General features: G+C 44.5%; 1 protein-coding gene across 1 annotated transcript in view; it reads right to left on the bottom strand.

Moving 5' to 3' along the window:
• adarb2 (adenosine deaminase RNA specific B2 (inactive)) overlaps nt 1-24,745 on the bottom strand; it is a 173,066-nt gene that overhangs the window by 35,249 nt on the left and 113,072 nt on the right. Inside the window, exons 2-3 of the mRNA XM_020645365.3 lie at nt 23,654-23,740; nt 21,948-22,885 (exon numbers count right to left, since the gene is read on the bottom strand). Of these exons, the coding sequence (XP_020501021.1) occupies nt 21,948-22,885; nt 23,654-23,740 (1,025 nt within the window). The remainder of the gene's footprint in view (nt 1-21,947; nt 22,886-23,653; nt 23,741-24,745) is intronic.

Here is a 24,745-nt window from a genome sequence, read left to right as displayed (position 1 = left end):
GAGCTCAAGCAGCGATTCCTCATTAGGAGTGAAAAGGTGGAGGCCGAGACGGTGAGCCTGGTGCATGTGGTAAGGATCAGAGTTTACCACAAGAAGGACGGCCTCATCCAGAAAACCAAAGACACCGTCTTCCCAGTGACGATGCTAAACATAGAAGTGGATCATTATTTATTTTCTGTTCTTCAATCGGGGCCACGATCAATCCCTGTGGCCCAGTTCTACTGTACGGAAATGTCAAAACTGTGAATCAAGGGGAGAAGATGACAAAGAACACACGACCAGGCTCAAAGCGCAGATGACGACTTCAGGAGGTCAAACTGAAGGTTCTCTGTTATCTCTGCCATGACACTTTGTAAAGGTGTCCAAGATTCTTGACCTCTGCAAGATGGATCTGAACAAATGTGGTGTCGACATTCAAACAGGATCAACAGATAATCAGATTTCTACATGAATACATGGAAGTAGATTCTACAATTGTGGGGCGATGCGCTTGTTGTTGATGCATGAATACAACGATGTAAGGGATAAAGATCTGATCATGGTGAGCAGACTAGCATCCTGACTCAAGGGTTTTAGTCTTTGTCAAGGCCGCATATAAGGGGGGATAAAGGGGAAAGCTTTCTGGGGCCCAGTCACATGGGGAGGGACCGCAGAGGTTAGCAAAGAAAACAAACATGGTCCGTCCTAATTTTAAGCAACAAAAACCCATTTTATTTGACACTGACATACTCACCATTACCTCATAAAGCAACAAAGAGAGGGAGCTGAAGTTAGCCAGGAGGCTAACAGTACTGATTGAATGTGCGTATGTTAATAGATCCTGGGAGAAAACAATCACTGGGTCTTTCAGGGGTCTAGACATTTCTGCAGGAGAGCCTGGTCATTGTTAAAATGTTAACAGCCTCTGAAAACATAAATTGTTGTTGTCAGATGAAATTTTCAGTCAGATTAGAGTGTCATTAAAAGTTCACGTTTTAGACTCTAGTCTGAAATCATGCTGAGGTGATGTTCCTGCACTTTGTCAGGATGTCAGTCTGTATCTGAACAGTATCCAAGGCAACAAAGAGTCAGCTTTAAAAACTGAACATCACTGCCAACACTTTGAGAATGATCAGGACACATGTTCACATCACCATCCAGTAACTCATGGATGAAATAAACCACCAATCAAACAGTCTTTACCAAACTTTGGTCACAGCTAACTTCATGCGTCCTCTGATTGGTTACATCTGTTCCTGGCCTATAATGCTCTTAAGCCAAAATCCAAACATTAATTTGGGAAATTAAACCAAACGGTGAAGCCAAAAATGCGCTGAAGCCACTGAATCAGAACCGCCGACCGCAGATGTTAAGCGCCACTGACTCTGAAACTCATTATCAGTTTAAATTCTGTTCATCTGATCAAACAAACACAGCCCATAAGACAACACACACGCTATCAGAGCGGCCAACATGTTTAGCATGTTTGTAACCTGGAAACAATGTGAACAATGTGTGCCAGCTTCACGAATCACCTCCAGCAGCCCTCCTTCAAATGTTTCTCTGTTTCATCCAAGTTCTCTTTACGCTGAGTGATCACTGATTCCGTTTTCAGGTTTAAAAACAGACTTAAAAAGAGGAGACGAGTTCCTTTGTGATGTCAGAGATGACATATATTCAGAGGTAATCATCATGCTTAGATCTTTTTCGAAAATAACGTTGGTTACGTCACCAGGAAGAACCAGGAAGTGATTTCTGACGGTGTATTTCAAAATAAAATCCTGTTTTAATTGTCACAGACTTTCACATCCTTTATGCTGAAGCTTTAAAGCATATTATCCCCCTCCTCCACCTTTTCAAACAGCCCCCTGTGGTCTAAATGAAACATCTGTGCTGTGCTTTGGTCAAAATATAACATGAATCAAGCACCAGAGGAGGTTTGTGAGGTGTTAAACCAGCTCTCTCAGAACGCTCCATTTTGGTGTATGTGTCTCTTTAAATGCAATGACCCGCCCCTGAGTTTTCCTGGTAGACATCACTCCTCTGTAGAGAGAATAAAAATGGAGGACCTGCGCAAAAGTTTTGTTCTAGTCTGGGGGTGGAGTCCATGGGTGGAGATACCAGGGGAGGGGAGGAGATTTCTTTTAACCAGAATCCCACCGTGACATCACAAGGAGAGCACATTTGAAACAGAGCATTTTTCTCTGTGTTGTAAGACTTATGCAGACCACAAACAAAGGACTGGATGGGTTTATTTCACATTTTGTGGGTCTGTAGACACTCAGGTTAGCCAGATATATGTTCAGAAACACTGTAGAAGAGGATTTTTCATAATATGTCACCTTTAAGAATCAATAACCTTGATTTATGATGATAATTATTGTGACTGACATCATTGAGAAAGCAGAAAAAGGACGCTGCACTTTCTCTGTCGCTCTGGTTAAAAATAACTTAATGCAGCATCAGTTGTTTTAGTTTCAGATGTAGCACCACAAAGCTGCTCATTGATCCCTGATTTATAACATTTTGCAAGGGTCACCACAGAATAGCTGCATGGACTAAATATGTGTCAGGGAAAAGAATCAGAGGACAGAGAGCGAGAGGTTTGGTATAAATCCCCTCTGATTAACCTCCATGCTGCAGATAAAAGCAGCGATATGCCTGAAACCACTTAATAATGTCAGGAGCGGTGTAAAACACACACAGCCGGCTTTATACATTATTCACCAAAGACCAGCAGAGGGACTCCTGAGAAAAGATAACATGACCCCCCCCAGAGAGGGGAGGAGAGAGAGAGGAGGAGACGAGCGCTCAGGATGGAGACAGAGGAGATGAGATGAGGAAATGATAGGAGGAGGAGGAGGAGGAGGAGGAGGAGCAGGAGGAGGAAGAGGAAGAGGAGGAGGACGAGGACGATGGAGAGGAGGAAGAGGAGGAAGAGGAAGGGGAAGAGGAGGTCACTAACAGCAGGCCCGGTGTGGTATCTCTCCTAAAGACGAGCTGATGCAGGATGATTTCAGGTTCAGGGCTTTTTTCAAGTCAAATATGTTATATCAAATAATCATCAACATGATATCATTCAGCAGGAGAGGTCAGGCTAAACTTTGATCATGACAGAGGTGTGGTACATTGTTTTTAATACAAGGCACAGATTGGTTTGCTCACAGATTTATCAGTCGGACTCTTTTCTCTGTTTCAACCTGAAGTCTGTGAGATGTTCCTCGAAGCAGAGCCACAATAACAACGACAAACCAGAGTGAACCGCGTCCATATGTGAAGAGGCTGCAGCCACGCTTTAACACATTATGGGATAGTGGAGGGAAAAAGCTCTTTCATGCTCTCCAGTCATTTTAAACCGCTCTCCCTCCAAAGGGTGGATGATTGTGCCGGCTACGCCCAGACGAGGCGCCTGCACCTCCATCTCTGCTGCTCTTGAAGATACCGTTGTGGCTCCTCTGGCGAGCTCGACCCTGGCAATCAGTGAGACTTCAAAACCCTGGCGCCAACGTTTGAATGTTGCAGGGAACGTCTGTTGCCAAGCACCGCTTCTCTCTCGGTGACAAGATTAAGAGACGCAGACGAGGGAAACACTGCGTCTACTTTCTGTCTCGGTGTCAGGAAATGTCTATGACATGATGTACTGACTGGGAGCAGCTTTCCTCCAAGGTTAATTCTGCCGTATTTTTTAGATTTAGATTTAGATTTTAAACTTAAAGGTTCAGAAAGTTTGGAATTGTTCCAGTATATTGCTTCATCTTGCAGCAGCGGAACAGACTGTTAGGGCTGCAACATTACCATTAACAAATCAGAGAAAATGACATCCAACAGAACTTCTTTATTTTGGCCCTGACGGACTCAGATTTTGTGTCTGACATCATTACAGAGAGGACCCTGACAGAATGACCTTTAGTTATTGTGCATTCTTCAAATCAACAAAACTACATTTAAAACCCGTCATTTAACCTCAAAGGACAGCATAGAGGCTAGCCGGGGTCAGTAAGTCTGTTACTGTTTTTATGTAAGTGCTTTAAAGGCAGGGTTGGTAATTTTAGAAAGTAGCATCCCCTCAGTCTGCACTGACCCCCTCAGCTCATCGCTTGCATTGTGTAGAAACTACGTTGTAGTTAAGTAAACACTGAACTTTATCATAATATGTGGTAAAAAAGAAAAACACAGCAGCCTCTACTTTTTTTTCCCAAAAGCTTAATGTTGGAGTCATTGCAGAGTGTTTCACTGCTGCAGGCTTAAAAACTTTGTATCTCTAAGAATTCAAGTGAAAAAAAAAGGTCCAGGCTGCAAAAATATAAAAGTTTAAAGTGTTTAAAAATGGAGTTGAATTACAAAACAATAGTTGTTGTAATGGAGTAAAGAGTTCTGTGCAGTGTTGAGAGTCCATTCCCCCTCAGTCATTTATCCAGCGTTCGTCCCCCCTGCTGGGGGACTCGCTCTGACCGGCCTCTGTGTCAGCTCTGTGGGTGCTGCTGCGGCCAAAAGGCCCTACAGCCAGCCATACATCATCAGATATTGATACGGCTCCACCGCAGCACCACGGCTGACATTTGATTCATGGCTCTGGGAGCTCTTTGAGAATTCCTAACAGTCAACAAGGGATCACGGGGAAATGTCAATGTTTGTTTGTTGGTTCGGGGCGACGACAGGATGGAGAGTAATGGAGGTGGTCAAACAGGTAGCTGACTTTGTGTTGCCTTTAACTTTAAGTCCATCCGGCCTCAAACTTTTTTTGTAAAAGTTCAAGATATACCGCTGTTGGCTTAAAAATCCTAATCTTTTTTTGCTAAACTGTTTTCAAATACAGTATCCTCTATACGACACTACAATGAGAATATGTGTCTTTGTATCAGTGCTACGTGTAGTTGAAGAGAATCTCAATGTGAACTAAAGAGTGGAGAAGAACATACTGGAGAACAGGAAACATGCAGCAGCAGGATCATTAGAGCACAGAGATGGTAGAGGTGGTGTGCAGACAGTCTATGGTCTTACAGTGATCACAGGGAATAAAGGTCACCACCCCCTCCCACTGGCTCCAGGTGAATTCTCCTGATTATATCCTGCTGTGTTCTCACATCAGATCACTCTGACTTTCTGCAGAATAAATACAATGGAGGAGACACTCCGGGTGAAGTCTGTTTGCATTCACACATGCAGCTCCTCCTGGAAATGTCAGGAGCTTTTCAGGAGTTTTCTGCATGATGCATCACTGCCATCGCACGGTCCCTAACTTCAGCTTGGAGTTTCACGTGTAAGGTCAAGTTGTGCAAAGTGTAATTAGAATGATTTTTCAGGCTGTAACACTTTTGAATATTAGAGTTCATTAACCCGAAATGATTGCCAAAGATCCTGCCCATTAATGCAGGCTGAGGAATCTTTGTGAGTCTAATAAGTGAGACTTAAAATGACAAATATTAAACCCCTCATTACTCCACGTTTCACTGCAAGCTGCAACTAACAGATGCTCTCTCTGTGGGGGAACAGAAAGGTGCGTCGGCCCTTTAAATCCTTCAGGACAAACTGATTAACGGGATGTGGAACTGTGATCACTTTACTTTTGGACATGTGAGTTCCTTCTCTCTGAACAGCAGCGATGTGTTTTCCTGACGTCGAGCTGCCCTTTGCTGAAAACCGCTCGGCTCTTTTCTGCTCTGATGAATGTGGCGTCTAACACCTGACAGAGGAGGCTTAAACAGAGCACGATCCCTCTCTCTCTACACACACACACACACACACACACACACACACACACACACACTCAGGTTCAGCAGCATAATATAATACACACTTCTCAGCCTGCAGGTGAAATGAATGCAAATAATAGAGGGAGAAAGGCCTTTGATCGTGCAGAGAAAACAGTGTGTGGCCCCTGCTCCTTTAACATTTACTAAAAATCCATCAGTAGGCGTCTGCAGAGTAAGCAGGTAGACTGTAACAAATGCTCGTGCTCTCTTTTGTCACCTTTTCTTTCCTTTCAAGTACACACACACACACACACACACACACACACACACACACACACACTCTTCATAACCTCCTGCAGCAGGCCGGCAGAGAGAGCAGAGAGGCGTGACAGCAGACTGAAGGAGAGTCAATATTAAACAGAAAAAAGAGAAATCTACACTGAAAGTCTGTTTCTATGTGTGTCAGATTTATTCCACTTTAGAATTCATGCCTGATTTTGTGAATGACACATCATCATCGCTGGTTGCTGTCTGAGGTGTCGGACTGTTTTTCTAATGATAGCATGCCTGATGCATGCTGCGGTCCCCTCCTGCAGAGTACCCGATGCAGCCGTTTAAGAGAGCGAGATCATCGTCTCTACACTGTCTTTATTTGTGCATGCTACGTCCTCATCTGCTGCTCAGGTTACACTTAAATCCCAGAGATGAAGCACTGAATATGTGTGGAGCTGCGGGGAACAGAAGTTAATGAAAGGTATCTGTCTCATCTCAAGATGCTGAAGCTGTAATGTGTTTGAGTAAAGGGATCAAGAAAGAAAAACTACATAGATAAATGTGCAGTTACTCATGTAAACCTGTGTGAGTTCTACCTGGAAAAAAAAAAAGAGTCTTAATTATCAATAAATGTGACAAAGCTCAACGTTGACATTTCAGGCAGCATTTACAAAAAAAACCAAAAGAGCATTGAAGAGCCCTTTAAACAACAGTGTTTGTGTTTCATTATTTATTGTAAAGAAGAAAAGACAATTTTAAAACTTTTCTCAAATGTCAACTTTTCATGTGTTCAGAAAAAAACCAGAAAATCTCAGATGAATCCGTGTTACACTGAAGACTTCCATATGATTTAATTCTTGTTATTTTCACAGAAAGATTTTGTGCTAATTATCATCACCATTTATCCTGTAAGAGTCTTTTAAAACGGGGGGCGGCTGTGGGTGAGGTCGGAAGGTCAGGGGTTCGATCCCCAGCTCATGCAGCAACATGTCATTGGCTGGAGGAAACACACAAGCTCCACCCAGAAACGTCCCGAGTCAACCAGAACAAAGCAGACCAGTAAAATCCAGTCAGAGGACAGTCTCTGCAGACACAGTCACCACCACACATGTATGGAGGCCCAGAAGGGACAGTGGAGCAGCTTCACTTTAGGACAGGTCTGTATTTTATTTTGAAGGAACAAGCTGCTGACTCTGACTTTAACCCCCTGAATGTTTTTGTTTGTTTTCCTCTGTAAAGGATGTGACATCATCCAGCAGTCAGATTTATTTAAGTTCCACCTTCTCTTGTTTGTGATTTTAGAGCATTAAACTCTCCTCGTCCCTCACAGTGAAAGCGTCTGTGTGTGACTGTGCTGTTTCATTCCTCCGTCTGTTTGAGCTACATCAGAGGCAGGAAACAGCAGCTGGAATGGATTTTCTGTGTACCTGCGGACGAACAAGGGGCTAAAGCTACATGAGGAATGTATAAAGAGTCAGAGTGGTTCAAGTAAAATGTGGCTGTGAGGGTGACTCTGCTGGCTCGATTAGTCATTCATCATCCTGCGAGCTGAAAGTGACAGTAAGTGCAGAGAGACGGGTCAAACTTTTCTTCATCTAAAAGCTTAAAAGTCGCCGTGACTGGAAACTTTCCCTTTCAGATTAAAGCACATGATAACTATTCAAACTGTGAGCTGAGGATATTTTTTCCTCGTCTAACACGATCTTTGAAAGCGTTATCACTTTTTCTGTGAAGCCAATCGAACAATGAATCAGCCCGTCTCGATGGAAGACTTTGTTCTAAAGTTCAGATATCTTAAAGCCGCACGCAGCAGCCGCCTCTGAGATACATCAATGATTGGTACAAATGTGCGTAGGGCACGAGTCGTCCCCTGCCTGCAGGACATTTGATGTGCTATACGAGGAGGAAACGAGGGGAAACCGTGTCAGCCGGGTCATCTGTATGCAGAGTTCAGCACTTCCTGTATCGCGAGTGGAGAAGGTGCCATCGAAGGTCGAGCCGGAAACTTCCCTATGTGACAATGACAACAGAGACGGTATTAACGGGAAGCTTCGGGACCGCCTCTTCAATTTAGAGGTGAAGTTTGTGACCTGAATCAGCAAATCTGTGAGCAAAAGATCAGCAGATCAGAGCAGAAGTTCAGTATGATCACAGCTGCTTTCAGACGCGGAGAACTCGCTGCTGCATGAAGACAATGTGAGCAGATATTTCTCACATTTCCTTCTGATTCATGCTAAACAGATTTATATATATATGTGACTCATATGGAGTGTGAGAAGCTTTAAAAGGCTAATGTCTTCCACAGTACAGTCAAAGTGGCCACGGTAACGAGGGTCTACATAGGAGCTGACCCCTGCTCTGTGAACGTGCACAAAACTTCCACGCTGCATGTAAACCAATCCACCGTCATCGGACAAAGTCAGAAGCTCAAGTAGCGATCCCTGTGGTTTTCTAAACACATGCACGCAGATCAAATGAGCAGAAGTCGTACTGAATGTAAAACATGGAGTCAAAGCAACATTTAATCTCTGCTGATGCTGATTAAACATTTAATCTGCTGCTAATTCATCTTTAAAGCCACAATGTAGTGCAACATATGGAAAACAGGAGGATGTTAGGGGCAGTCCGTCTGAGAGATCTAACCACTTTGCAGGTGCCATCCTCTGCTAAATATCTAGCAATGTGAATGGAGATGACAGCGCCAGTTTTCAACATCTTTTCCCCGTCATCAGGTCATGATCATGCACTTAAAGAAAACAGTGATATACTGTTTAGAGAGTTAACTTTATGGAGAAACTTAAATTCAGGACAAGTTGCATGGCTAGAAAAATCAATGACTACCCGCCTGCCTTCACAATGAATTGTTCCCTCTGGATAGAAGAGGTATTATTCTCTGCAGGTTTTAAGTTTCAAAATATGCACTGAGGAGGAAAAATCCACCAGTTACTCTGGAAGTTTTTAAATCAAATGTTGACAGTTTCCACAGAGAGGGTATTAAAGGGTTTACGTCCACAATCATTTCAGAACAATCAGCTGATAAGAACAGCGGGTAAGCAGAAGTTCAGTTGTGTTTATTTTTGTCTCATTTGGTAGAGCAAAGGCGAGCACGAGCAACAGAGAGACGCTGCCGTACGGACAGAACACCATGAATTATTGCTCGTTTTGTCCCTGAGATATTATTCTGATCACACATACAGAATATGTGCCTAACACTGGGTGAAAAAGCCATCTTGTAAACATTATGCGTTACACATGTGACCTCAGTGTTTCCTCTCTCTGCCCGCCGGGAGAACATAAAAATACACGAAGACGAGGAGGCGGCTTCATCCATAATGTGCGGACGGAGGTTTCCTTAACTAGCTGCCTGCTGTACACTCACGGCCAGGAGGCTGAAATATGAGCGCCGAGGACATGAGGTCTTCCCAGAATGCTAAACTCTACCCCCCCCCCCCCCCCACCCCCACCCCCCCCCCCACCCAATGTCTCTCACCCGCTCTCTCTCTCTCCCCCCAGTGCCCTGAAACCAATCTGACGCCTAATTAATCCTGAAGGTCTTTTGTTCCGCTGAGGTTTTCTCTCTTTCCCCCCGCTGCACTCCATCCATCCATCCTCACCTTCCTTCCCCCTCCTCCTCCTCCACTCACCTCCTCTCTCTCATATGTGCACATTATTTCTCGCCCCCCCAACGGGACTTAGCGTATGTACAGTCCCAGAGAGCGACAGAGGAAACAGATGTTTAGTTTCTCCATCTTTGGGGTAATTTAGGCAAAGAGAGAAAATGTGCTGTTGTTCCCAGAGTTCTGCTAATTCTGCAGGATGCAGTGATGTGAGTTTAAAGAAAGCTGCAGGATAATTCAAAGGTGCACAAACTGCAACCCTGCAGGGTTCAGCATTTAAAGAGATAGGTCAACACTTTAGGAATTACAGGGAGTTGCCTTCTTAGCACGAGTCAAGCCGGGGAGTGAAAATCCTCTCTGGTTGTGAAACATGTTTGCATCACTCGTATTGGAAACCTTCACAGATATTGTTTTCTTTGCTCTCAGTCAGACATTAGGAGATGTCGTTGAGCTCATGACGTGTGTCAGACGCAAAAGTTTCCTGTACAATGACAAGGAAACTGTGGATGTGAGAGTTTATTTTTATAATGAAAATATCTGTAAGAAAACATGAGCCGAAAATCAAACACCACTACAAACTTTTAAAGGAGGAACAAAACTGGAACAAAAGACTTATAGATCGCTGATGTTGTTGGACTCTTGATCAGATAGAAACAACTACAAAAACACTACTTCCTGAAGCTTTAGAGGTGAGAGTCTCCTACTGTGAGGTGCATGTGTGAACAACCAGATCAGGATGATTTCAGGGGCAGTCCTCCTGGAAGCACTAACTACGAACTGCATGTAACTATTTACTATGCCACAGCCATCCTCTGGTAAATATCTATCAACATGAATGCCCGGCGCAGTCTAGCCCTGTGAAGACCATACTCATTGTAACAATAAGTAAGGTCTTTAACCTGCTTTTTGTAACATAACAATAAGTAAGGTCTTTTACCTGCTTTTTGTGTCTCGAGATAAAACTTGTTATGAGTTGACGCTACACAAATAAAAATTGATTGATTGATTGATTGAGTGATTGATGTTGTTGCTCTCCCTCATAAGGTCACAATCACAAACATGCATTTAAAGAAAACGCTAATATACTGTTTAGAAAATTCACTTTGTTTAGTGATGGTTTGTTTAAAAAGAAGCTTCAATTGAAGACAAGTTGCATGCCTACAAAAAATAGCCTGTTCTACCAGTCTGCTTTCAGTAACACGCCCTTCTTTGTTAGACAGAGATAATAAAATAGATTTCTGTGTCTTCCAGGTGTGGTTCCCTTTTAATAAATGTATTTGAGTGGATAAAGGTATTATCAGACTGCTGCAGAGGTGAGCGTTTATAAAAAACCCACCTCTGATCATATCTGGTCTCTCAGTCGAGCAGAAAACATAAACAACGCGCTCCATGAGCGAGACCCCTAAGGGGACATCTACAGAGGGTTTGGGGGGTCCAGAGGGTCCAAAGTGATCATCCAGGCATGTGAGTGTGTGTGCAGAGGGACCATCACTGCCAGGGGATCTGTGTGTGTGTGTGTGTGTGTGCGTGTGTGCGCGTGTGTGCGCGTGTGCGTGTGTGCGCGTGTGTGCGCGTGTGTGCGTGTGTGTGTGTGCGCGCGTGCGTGCGTGTGTGTGTGCGTGCGTGTGCGTGTGTGTGTGCAGAGGGACCATCACTGCCAGGGGATCTGTGTGTGTGTGCGTGTGCGTGTGCGTGCGTGTGCGCGTGTGTGCACGTGTGCGCGTGCGTGCGTGTGTGTGTGTGGGTGTGTGTGCATGTGTGTGCATGTGTGTGTGTAGGACTGAAGTTTGTGAAATTTTGTTTGGAGGACATGAATTGGTCTCATTGCTGATTATCATGAAATAAAAACTGAAATGACCAATCAGCAGCAGCGACGTCTGGATGATTAGATTCATTCAGGACGTCTCGATACATTAACGACGTGTTTCCTGATTGATTTCTTTTTGCTAGATGAACTTCTCTATGATCAGAAAACACACTGACGTCATAAAACCCCTGCGAATATTTTAATTATTTAAGCAACAAATACTCGCATCAAAGTCAATCTAACAGAACGATAACTTCCAACAGGGAGAGCGGAATCTCTCTCACAGAGCCCTCCGCTCGCCTGTTTTCAGCACTATGTAACTTTGTCAGCGGGTCGAGGTCATCTGGTGAGAAGTGCGTGCGTCTTTACGGCGCTAGTTCACACATCAGCCTTCAGCTACAAAGCAGCCGGTAAGCCTGTCTCTGTACTGTTTGATACGACGGCTGAGGTTAAGCGGAAGAGGACGGAGACAATGATACCCTGCAAACACGCACTGCACATGCTGTCATGAGCACGCCAACAACAACAATCAAGTCAACAACATGCAAAAATGTTCTCGCCATTCAATGACCATTTCATTTACAAAGTCGTCCAATCAAGCCGTCTCTGCTCGTCAACATGTGGGAGAGTAACTGTATGTGTGAGCATGTCAAAAGTCCAGTTAGCATTGTTAGCACCAGCGCTAGTTCGGGTACGTCTGCCCTCGCTCTAATCTCATGAAAACTAAAGAGACGGCGACGCACGATGACGAATCTAATTTCTCCGTCGACCCAGAAACACCTTAAACAGACATCTCTGAACATCTTCACCCTGGAAGGAGTTTTACTGAAGGTGTGTCTTCAGTAAACCTAAAACCCAGTTGGTGTGAGAAAGTTCAAAACAAACAAGAAAAAGCAACGTTTTCAAAAACACCCGCCTACATGTGGACGAGGCCTGAGTCTGATAACGTCTCCGTAGCGTGCGCCGGTAGGAAGCCTTTCTTGCCCGCTCACGTGGGCGCTTCCATAAGTGTGTGACGTGAGGCCAAAGCTTTAAGTCATAAAGGTTTGTGCAGCATGTGGGTGGAGTCTTAATTTATTGTTGCTCATCTTGCTCTTTTTTTCTCTGTGTTGCCTTCATGAACAATCTGATCTTCCAGCTTCAATGTGACTGTTTTTCTTGTGCGTGTCTTCATCAGGCGTGTATGACTGAACGGTCCATTTCTCCTGGATGGAAGGTCATTTAAAGGCCAGACATCCAGACGCCCCCACCCCCTCTCCTGCCTGAGAGCCGGAGATAAACCTACACATGCCAGCCACACAGGACCAATCGTCATGATTTATCGGAAGCCGTTTGGTACCTGAACGCCTATGAAATTGTAATGAACTTGATTATGGTTTTAATGAAGTGTGAGCGGTTCTTCAGGAATGATTATAGCCGCGCTCCGGCTCACAGCAAGGGGCGAGGAGGAGGAGGAGGGGGGAGATCTGTCACAAACAGTGAGGAGTTGGTATCAGGGAGGGAGGATCCTCTGATGTTTCTCTGGATGGATTACAAACTGTTTTACTGTAAATGTGAGGGGACTTGACCCGAGCCAACACCTCTCAGCTCCTCCTCGCTCGGGGGGGATTCTCCCTCCGCTGTGTGCTGACGCCGTACATTAGCCTTATAGGTCACACTTTGCATCAATAATAAGACGGCTGAGGAGGATTCTAACCTTTCCATGAACGAGGGGGGGGACATTATTGTTCAGTAATTTCACACACAAATCTCCTCTCATTCTTTAAATACCACACGACGAGGTAAGAGGCTGCTTAAAGGGCAGGCTGTCAGTCCCGAGGCAAACAGCTCCGAGCTCACGTTATTATTATTATTGTATGATATAAGTGATGAAATAGAATGACATATTTTATGGATGCACATGATGAAGTCACTTCTTAAAGGAAGAATGTGCAACATATATCATAAATCCAGTCTATCCTGTGTAAATATCTCTCTGAGTCATGACTGTCTACAATGAGGGAGAAGCTTGAGTCCCGCTGGCTGAGTTGTTGTCAGAGCTGTGTTTGTTTTATCCGTGTGAAGATTTAAACTATAACAACGTTATCGATAAAGCATGTCATGATGGAGACATCACGAGTCTGTATTTTGTCTGTGAATGTGTGCATGGTCTGGGTGGACTGTGGACCTGAACGCCCTCTTGGTTTAATAAAGTTTTCTCAGTCTAAAGTACTTTACAGGCAAAAAAAGGCAAAAACAGTGAAATCAAATGAACATAGCTAAGAGGCTTACACAAATAAAAACCCTCCAGATATTCAATTAAAACATGATAAAATAACCATCATGTTTCCTAAAGTGGATTACAGATTTCCATCTGTCAATATCTATAAACAGAGATCTGAACACACAGTCTGTAGTGGAGAGGAGAAAAGATTCTTGGAATGGACGAGTTTTTGTTTTGAGAGTTAAAACGTCTGATTACACTCGAGCAGGAGTCGGTTTATGCCGTACATCAAGAATGAAACATACACCAAAGCACGATCCCAGAATCATTTAGCAGTTTAAACAGCAGGTAAGGTCTTTCACCTGCTTTATGTAAAGTGTCTCGAGATAACATAATTTATGAATTGGCAAATAATGATTGATTGATTAAGTGTATTTTACTGTCTGTCCTGTTTTTAGTCGTTAGTGTTTCCTGTTTTATTTTGTAGTTCTTTCCCCTGTGTTTCATGTCTAGTTTTACTTCCTGCAGTTTGACGACCCCAGTGAATATCCACGTTTCTGTCCTTCTGAGTCGATCTGTCAAACCTTCTCCATGACTCCTTGTGAGGATTTTTTGTGAACTCTTGTGGTCGTTTTTTTTCTTCCTGTGTTTAGACCTTGTTGGATTTTGAACATTTTGGCTTTTGTTGAAATGAATAATTTTGGTTCTGCATGTGGGTCCTCGACCTCTGGTTAAGTCATCAAACTGTGAAAGTTTATCCCCAGATGAACCAAAACCAAACCTTAATTATCTCCTTGAAAAAGATGGAACTGTTTTGACACAAACATGTGGACACGTCTCTAGATTTATTTCAAACCCCGAGCAGCATAGCAGTGTTTTTGTTTGAGGCGGCGGACGTTGATGGATGCAGATGTTTTATCAGACTATTTGCAGAGCGTCACCTCTGCTGATAATCACAGCTGATCCTGTGAGTACAGTGTGTCGTTGAGTGTGTAACTGTCCCCATGCTGAGGCTGTAACACTATCTGCACGCCTCTGAAGCTGCTCATCAACCGCTCTCTAATGTGCTCTTCACACCTCTCTCTCTCTCTCTCTCTCTCTCGGGGCGAGCTCGGCTGGCGATCGCTGTCTCTAATTTGTTGTGGCAATATTAATTAATGATCAGCCTGTCACAGCTGTTTATATTGAGACGGATTAGAAGTGGGAGAGATTAGACAAAGAAAACAATCTGTGTGTGTGGCTCTGCAGGCTGACAGGGGTCACCTTCATGTGTCTCCAATCATATTTCATTTACAGCAGCGGAGGCGGGAAAATGACTGCACTTGACCAGTCTGCATCCTCTCTATCTGAGGGGGGATAACTAAATCAAATCAGCGTGAACGGAGAAAGACTAAACACACAGTCACTTCTCGTCTCTGCTGATGTGAAAAGGAATTAGAATATTGTGTTTGTAATAACGGAGAGACAAACGCGCGGCTTTCTCTCCTCCATTAACCCTCCTTTTCATTCTCTCTGCAGTGCCACGTTTCCCTCTTCAAACAGAGTTTAATCCGAGGTGGCAGAGCGCGGCGTCCTGACCGCTGACCTCCGTCCTGTCCTTTCCACGTGAACCTGCTGACTCTGACACTTCCCTCGCCGCACACACACACACACACACACACACACACACACACACACACACACACACACACACACTCTCAGGCGACGCAGCGGTGCTTTGTGACGGCGAGCGGAGATTAAGTGGCCAATCAAGGCCTGAACAGAGGAGTAATCATTCCACTTGGTGAAATGGGTGTCAGGATTACTCGGGCACTTTCTCACTTCACTGTGCAGGATTTAATAGGCCAAAGACATTTCCCGGTAAGTAGAGAGCTGAGGGTGGGATTAAAGAACAGCCTCCTGCTGACTGATTAATAAGAAAGACTCAAACCACGAGTTCTGTGAGGGTCTGTGTGAAAAGGAGGAGTTATGAGGGGCTGCATTCACAACACAGAGCAGAGTCATATATATACTTAAAGAGCAGTTTCACATTAGGGACCTGGGACCCAGGTCCGAGTGCGCTAGACCCCAAAGTCCGGTTCATTTGATCAGTGTGAACACAAACGTACTGTACTCGGGTACTGTGCTGGACTTCGCTTGAAGAGGGGGTCTCGGTATCGATTCATGTGTACTGAAGTACAGTCCACAGGACATGGGAACGCAACCGTGCTCAAACAAGGAAGTGGACGGCTATCTGAAGTCATTCTAAACGGCACATGTCACTTCAAAAACCGTCGTGTAGGTCAAGGTTGGCGTCTCAGAAACAACAAAAACATCCACAGTTAGCAGAATGGACTCAGCCCACGAGTGGTTACCATGGTTACTTCTTCTTCTTTCTGCTTTTTGACGGATTTGCAAAACACCCACGTGCATACTGCCCCCTGCTGTATCGGACTGTGAACATACTGTGTACTCAGGTACAGAACGATGTTACTGATGTGAACACAGGCCAGCGGGGGAAAGGGGAGGCTAATGTGAAAACGCCCTAAGTAACCTACCACATACGTCTATTTTAGTTAATAGACGTAATAAATGTGATTAATTATTTATAAAATCCAAAATGTTGGGTTGCCATTGAAACAGGATTTTATGCAGCTTGTCTCCTGAAAAATCTGATTTTCAGCAATTAATAGTTATTGCTTTTTTAGGTTATTTTTTGGGGGCGTTATTAGCGAGGACAACTGAAGACAGAGAGAAAATGTAAGGAGGGAAGAGCAGAGGATGACATGCATCAAATGGTAAATGACTACTCAAAGTGCTTTAACACTGCAGGTCACACCTACACATTCACACACTGATGGTAGAGACTGCTGAGTGAAGAGTCCATCAGTATTGACTCATCCATTCATACACATTCACACACTGATGGTAGAGACTGCTGAGTGAAGAGTCCATCAGTATTGACTCATCCATTCATACACATTCACACACTGATGGTAGAGGCTGCAGAGTAAAGAGTCCATCAGAATTAACTCATCCATTCACACACATTCACACACTGATGGTAGAGGCTGCTGAGTAAAGAGTCCATCAGTATTAACTCATCCATTCATACACATTCACACACTGATGGTAGAGACTGCTGAGTGAAGAGTCCATCAGTATTGACTCATCCATTCATACACATTCACACACTGATGGTAGAGGCTGCAGAGTAAAGAGTCCATCAGAATTAACTCATCCATTCACACACATTCACACACTGATGGTAGAGGCTGCTGAGTAAAGAGTCCATCAGTATTAACTCATCCATTCATACACATTCACACACTGATGGTAGAGGCTGCTGAGTAAAGAGTCCATCAGTATTAACTCATCCATTCATACACATTCACACACTGATGGTAGAGGCTGCTGAGTAAAGAGTCCATCAGTATTAACTCATCCATTCATACACATTCACACACTGCTGACGAAGCAATGGGAGCAACTTAAGGTTAAGTGTCTTGCCAAAGGACACTTTGGGCATGTGGTGGTGTATTTTCATTTCTCATAAGTTGAAGTCTTCATGGAGATGCAGCTGAGCGTCCTCAGGATTCACCCAGTCATTTGTGTGCCTCTCTTACTGAACAGGCTGGGCGATCGAGGCTGCAACACTGACCTGCTGACTTGAACTACGACTGAAGGTGCTGTTGAGCATCACTCAGGGGGCTGCTAGATGTAGATGACAGTGATCTGACAGAGCGCCTCTCCGCTACGAGTGAGCAGAGTGAAGTTAATGAAAGGCAGCATGTCTCTGCAGAACGCCCTCTCCTTTGATTTCCCTGGATAAATAAAGGTTAAATGAAAAATTAAAGACCTGTCTGGAAGACAAACAACTCTTTAATGTCAAACAGTGTAGTCAGATGATGCTTCGTTTCTGGTGTGATTGTTGAAGTCGATGCACGCGGACTGGAGCGTAGGAGGAGGCTGCAGGAAAGAGTCTGTTGCATGTGTGGATGTGAACTGGTATGCTTGTCGAGTCGCGCTCACTGTGTTTGTCTTTAGTATGTGTGTGAGGAAGCTTACAGGTCCTGTTGCTTTAAATATTTCATCGTGGAGGGGATAGATTCTGGAGCTGCCTGACGGATTAACGCTTCTCCTCTTCCTCGTGTTTTAATCTCCAGCCGACCGTCCTCTCGTCTCCTCACGTTTCCCATCTTAACAATGGAGCGTTTAACGTTTCTTCTTCTTCTGTGCATCCTCACAGCTCATCACCAGAACCACGTAGCACTGTGTCCAAACCCTGAGCTCCACTTCTGACCTTGTCTTCATAACTGCTGCTTCAGCCTCTAGGTCTGTAATAAAGGGAACCCATCGATCCAGAGGTCCAGTATTAAAGCCAGAATGACGCTCTGCCTTCTGTGTAAGGCAGAGGAAGTTTTAGTATAAAAACCAGATCTCCATGAGTACAGGATGGTAAGAACAACTCAAAACTTTTTCAAAACATTTGGTTGGATTTGGTTTGTCTACGAAAATAGCAGCAATATTACTTCTTAAGAGTGCCAGCGTGGATTTATTTTTATGCATACCCAGATTGTATCCAGACTGATTTTAAAACTCTGAACAGAAAAAAACAAGATTGTGTTTTAGTTTGAGCGAGTTCTGTCCAAGCTGCATATGGGGCTGGAGTGGCGTACATATTGAATCTCATCCTCCGATTTTCTCTCTTTGTGAAATGACTCAAACTAAAAATAACATTTAAAAAAAAAAAATCGCTTTCCAAGTGAGCGACTGCTTCCTTGATTTCTTGGTGCAACAGAAGAGCTCTGCACTGCCACTTTGACTGCACAATTGTTTGAAAGGTGAGATGAAGGATCGACTGAAATCCAAAAGTTTCCGCCACAGCAAACCAAACACAGAGGTCAAGTTGTGTGATAGAGACACCAAAAAAAACAGCCTGGGTGGCGCCAGATAGCCTCGTGGTTAAGTTGCGTGCCCCGTGTACAGAGGCTGTACCTCCTCACCGCAGCAGCCATGGGTTCGAATCCAAACCACGACACTTTGCTGCATGTTCTCCCCCTCTCTCTCTGCCTGATGTTTCCTGTGTCTCTTTGTTCTGTCCAGTAAAGGCAAAAGCCCCAAAATATAACTCCAGCCTGAAAACTTGAAATAAAGAACATGATGCAAATGAATGTCTGATTAAAGACGACCTCTGTTTGAAGACTAAGAGAAGGAGAGAAAGGAGATCTTTGATAACTGTTTATATGGAAAGTAACAAGCAAGCTGTATTTCTTCTTTGTAGCTAAAGATAAAAACCGGCGGCCTGTAAGAATAAACCCAAACTCATAGTTTGCATTTGTAAAAGTTTGATTCAAAAGGTTTGTTTCTGTCAGAATGAATCATGTTGAAAAGCTGAAAAGCTCTTGTTGATGTTGTGTACTTATTTATGTGAAATGTTTCAGAACATCTTGATGATTTCTGTCTTTTCATATCAGCTTAAGATCTTCTCCAGAAGCTTTATCCTGCAACAGGTGCAGATAGAGGGAATTCTAGGAAAATATTAATGACAGAGATGGCGCCCAAAACTTGGCATAGCACCACAACGTCTGCAGTTTACAGTTGACAACCCCCCCCAAAACATCACGCCTCACATCTGCAGTGTAGTCAAACAGAGAGCATGCAATCAGGAGGACAGACTCACATAAGAGTGTGTGTGTGTGTGTGTGTGTGTGTGTGTGTGTGTGTGTGTGTGTGTGTGTGAGCTGCGTTATCATCACAGCTCTGACATGTAACACTTCTCCTGGTCACATGTTTATTTGCTCACTCGTGGTGCTTTTGTCCTTTCCCAGTGGAAATAAAACGCCTCTCGAGGCTGGCAGACATCACGGCTGACTTTCAAGAAATTCCACAAGCGAGTGCTTTCTGGAACTAAGCGAGTGCAGCAAATCCTCTTAAAATCCTTTTAGACAGCGTGGCAGCGCGGAGAAAAAGAGAAAGTTTCTTGCAGGCAAACATGTGCAGGTTTGTCGGGTTGATGTCGAGCTCTGGGGAAGGACACCAGCACCAGTTTATTTCCTCAAGGCTGGAGAAGACTGTTAATACGACACACTGCCAACAGGACGAAGAGGAGCACAGAGTGTGTGTGTGTGTGTGTGTGTGTGTGTGTGTGTGTGTGTGTGTGTGTGTGTGTGTGTGTGTGTGTGTGTGTGTGTGTGTATCGACTGACAGCTTCAAGGAAAGACTTGAAAGACAAGAAAGGACACTTTGGATGTGTACGACTTAATTTTTTTTTTCACATTCCAGAAAGTGAAGCTCTGCACGGTCTTTGTGTTGTATTCAGACTTGACGGGGAAATTTAACCTTCACATGTTTTTAAAATAACACCCCGAGCAGCTTAGATACATGACCGTTCTCTATGTTAATATATTAAAATATTACCACAGATTAGCAAGTGTGTGCTTTCTTCAACTCCTCACGTTTCAGTCTAAATTGATGAATTTGTTCTGGCAATAAATCTGGACGAGAGATATATTTGTATACTCAACATCAGTGCTGTTAAATTATTTATTATTATCCAGATTAATCGCTGAATTTCAATTGTTAATCTTGATTAATCACCTTTTTAATAGCATGACTTAGTTCTGTTCATTTGTATTTCCAAACTGTTTTTGTTGTATGCTTTTATTTTGTAATTTGTACTGTCTTAAGCTAAGTTTGCTTTACTTCCTGTGTGGATTAAAGTACCTGCTTTTATTTTGAAAAGACAGGAACTGATGTTGATGTTCAAATGTTGTGTCAAATGTTTGAATCTTTGTTTCTAGTCTTAAAATGTTATGTCGCAAATGGAGCTGCTGTGATGTGAGAAAAATGTCAGATTGTTTGACAATAAAGTCCAAACAATTAACTTTATCATGGACATGTGAGCTCACTCCAGATCGATAAGTTAGCTAGTTAGTCGTCAGCTGAGCCATCCATGATTTTATTTTGAAGTGAAATGAGCCGTTCAAAGTTTTTTTCAATTCAGGACGTCAAAACCGACTATCTCTAACAGCCTTTTATCCTTTTATAAAGCAGCTAAAGCAGCGCCTGTTTTCGCTTTTCTAACACGAGTTTAACTCACAACAAGCGTGTTAAACATCGTAGATCAACCCAGACAGGAAGTCAGACAGGGGAACGCACAGAGCGTCGGGTCAATTTCCAAATAAAACACAATACACAAGTGGGGCAGGGCGCACGGCGTCCGATGGAGTAAAACCGTCGCGCTGAACAAATGCAGTGTAACTTTGCTGTGATTGATATATGGAGAATTCTGGGTCCACAACCTCGGTTTTTATAATTCTGAGATCTCATGAATGGAGCCAAATGTTAAGTTTCCAGTCGATGTTACAGCTACAACTATTTTATATAAAGCCAGGGGTCATCACAGAGACCTTTGCCCCTTAACCCTTGAGTCCATGTGGAGCTTTGTGTTAAATATTCATGTATGAATAAGTGTTCCTATAGAGAGACAGAAAACGTATTCTCTCTATCCCGGGCTGATGCAGCGGCATAACAACTAAAAATCAGTGTGACTATCGACTCAGGGCAGTTTGACTTTAGATTAAAAATTTTCTCCTGAAATGAAGTTTTAAATGGCTGTCAACAAGTGCAGCAGATCCAGCTTGCATGTCTTTAGGCTCCAATTTTCTGAAGTTTCTCCAAAACTTGTTTCCTCGTTCTGATTGCCATTTACATATTTGGGTAAATGAGCACAGGATTGTGCTCGCTGGTTTGTTTGTCGATTTGCTCTTTGCTTTTCTATCTCCTTTGGGCCACAGATTGAATTAATGTTTGTAGACACAGTGATGCCACACATGAGGAAACAGGAGATCCTGCAAAATTACAAAACTCTCCCAATTACAGCTCTGCAAACACCCCCCAAAAAAACCTCATTTTGGGGCAGTGATGCAGATTTCTCTTGTGTCAGAGGCACAAGGACAATAATTAGCTTCATTTACATGCTTTCCTATTTAAACAGAACAACAAACACACACACTGTTTACTCCAGACTCCAGCTTTGCAGAAGACACACAAACGCACCAACTATCACGTGCAAACACACAGAAGATTTCCTGTTTTTTTTTTTTTTTTACTGGATGCAGAAGACTCTGACACATTTAAAATGCCAGCCTGCTCACACATATCTTTATCAGCACTGCCACTGTTTCTCAATCCGTCCTCGCTCTTTTTACCTCCTATCTCCTCTCCTCCTTAATTACTTGTTGGGAGGTGTTTGGCTTCTCGCTGCACGCCTGCTGTTTTGGTCATTACAGGCCCCTGTAGGAAGTTAAGGAGCTGCCAAAGAAGCTCAGCAACAGACAGGCGCTGAGTGTGTGTGTGTGTGTGTGTGTGTGTGTGTGTGTGTGTGTGCTCACCTGGGGTAAATGAGGACAGCTCTTCCTGCTGGCTTTGAGGCCTGTCGGGCCCTCGGGGGCTGTCCTGATATTGAACAGGGCCTGCAGAGCACACTGGGCCGCCTGGTTCTTTGCCAGCTTCTTGCTGCGACCGCTGCCCTCGAATATCCGCCCGTCCACGCGCACCGCCATCACAAAACTACGCAGCCGCCGGCCCTCAGCTCGCTCCGACAGGCAGGCGTACCGCAGGCCCGGCCGGAGCTCATTCAACAAAGCCACGGGGCTCTTAGGGGCCTCTGGCTCTGGAACGATCCCCCCCAGTCTCTGCTGAGCCTGCACCATCAGGTCCAGAGTATGACGGAGCAGCCGCCCGTGTCTCAGCAGCTCACTGGACAGCAGCTTGCTCTCCGCAGCCGAGCCGCAGAGCGAGAAACCGTCTGAGCACGGCGACGACTCAAACTCTTTAAAGAGGGTGTCGGGGAAGTCGGCCTGGTCCGAGGTGAAGTCTGCTGAGGGGTTTGAGATGTTCCCCATCGCCAGGTGGGCCTGAGGGGCATTGGGGAACTGTATGAAGGACTTGAGTGCGAGCTCTGCGGCCCTCATCTTGGCCTTCTTCTTTGTGGGACCGATTCCCTCGAAGGTCAGCCCGTTGACCTCCACGGCGATGGAGAAGACGGGGGCGTGGACCGGGCCGGTCTGAGACACCACGCAGTACTGTAGGCCGGGCCGCAGCTCGTTCAGCTGCACCAACGCGTTCTTCGGAGCCTCGGACCACGACAGCTTCTTGTAGATTCGGCGGAGCTGACACATGTGGCCATTTTTGTCCTCCTCCAGCGGCCGCTTCCTCTTCAGACCGGAGCTCCCACCTCTCGCTGAGTCGGAGCAGAAGAGAGACTCAGCAGAGCGATCCTCTAAGTTCCCGATGTTACGGTTCTCCTTTACCTCTGCGCTGCTCGTACCTGCAATAAAGAGCAGGAACAGAAAGGACATGAAGGGATGAGAAACAAGAGGAAAGAAAGCAGTCATTACTGTGTGACTCACATTTATCAGACAGAATCAAAATCTCACACAGCAGACTGAGCCACTCGACACACAATGCAATGATAATGAACAGATCTACAATCATCTCCCTGAGCACACTTCAGACCACAGCTCCACCATGTTTAAGTGTTTTAAAATCCAAATACAAATCCCTGAAAAACGGCCGCGTTATCCGCCAAATCATCCCGTAATCTGCCTCCAAATTGGTTCTGAATCTGAGCCGTGCGGAGGGAAACACGGGTCCCTGTGGCCAATGCAAAGCATCAATCCTATTTGTAATGGGGGGTGGGTATCACATCATTCCAAGAAAGGATAAAAATGTGTGCAGCCGCGCTTTATTTCACACTTCTCTCCTCTGTGAGAGCAAAGTCTGAGCAGCTGCGACACGCTCTTCAAACCTTGTTACGGGGAAGTGGCGGTGTATTGCATTTCTGATGGGAAATGAACAAAAATACGGCGTTCAGATCTCGCAGCGAGAATGTTAATGGTGGAGTGGGAGGCTGGGATCAAGTGCTGACATTCAGTGGTGGGCTGGAGCCGCTCCAGATGAGGCATGCATGTACATATCTAATGACTTATATATGAAAGATCACTTTTTAAAAGCACATAATGAAATAGTCAGTTTCCCCAAAATAAATAATGTGTGACAGCGAGACGATGTCTGAGAGGGGGGAGTTGGAGCTTACTTAAACTGTCCTCGTCCTCTGTGCTGCTGGTCCCCGGGCTGATGTACTTGAAAGGAGCGATCAATGCTGACAGCATACTGACTTTCTCTGAGGAGAGACAAGAGACACGCAGAGTCAACAAGAGGGCACACACACACACACGTTCTGATAGTTTTATCGATTGAAGCCGCAGATCGGCGTAAACACAACAGGGACATGTGAGCATGCACACAAGGATCCCCCTCTGTGAACCCACAACCATGTTTATGTGCACACAACACAAACTTATACACATACACACACACACACACACACACACACACACACACACACACACACACCTGAGGAGGTATGAAACTGACTTCATCTAAAGTCAAAGACAGAATTGGTTAGATCTGTGCGAGGCTGCTGCTTATGAAAAGTGAGTTGAAGGCTTTTTTAGCTTGTTGGCTTCATGCATTAGCGACATCAGTCATCAAATAACTTCCATTGGGTTCCATGAAAAAATTTAATAATATCATGGAGAAAACAACATATGAGGCGCCTGGTAGCCTGGCGGTCAGTGTGCATGCCCCATGTACAGAGGCTTAAGGTCCATGTTCGACCAGTAGCTCCTTTCTCTCTCTCTCTCTATCCGGTCTCCGACTTACCCACTGTCCTATCTCTAAAACAAAGGAATGAAAAGCCCCAAAATGTGCACATACCTGTTTAAAGTGTGTGCTGTATGTTACTTAACTTTCCTGTTTGATTTGATTTAGACATTACAATCTTTCCCAGACACAAACACGCTCTACAGTGTTGAACTTCATTTCTCTCTCTCAACTTCTCGACACTTTCTCTCTCCTGTGTCTCCCGAGGTTCCGCTGCTGTCCAGGTGTGCGTGTTGTTTACAGTATGAGGCCCTATTAGAGCCATCGCCCGCTCTGCTGCACCCTCCACGCAGCGCTGAGCAGAATTGACGGATCGGTCTGGCTCCTTAATTACACCCCCTCTCTCTTCCAAACATCAGCTAATGATCAATAAGAGAGAGAGAGAGAGAGAGAGAGAGAGGAAGCAGGAGGTGGACAGGAGGAGGAGGAGGTGATGAAGTGAGAGAAAGAGGAAAATTAGTTC

This window comes from Labrus bergylta, chromosome 20, assembly GCF_963930695.1.
Source record: "Labrus bergylta chromosome 20, fLabBer1.1, whole genome shotgun sequence".
Lineage (NCBI taxonomy): Eukaryota > Metazoa > Chordata > Actinopteri > Labriformes > Labridae > Labrus > Labrus bergylta.
This window is presented reverse-complemented; position numbering and strand designations above follow the sequence as displayed.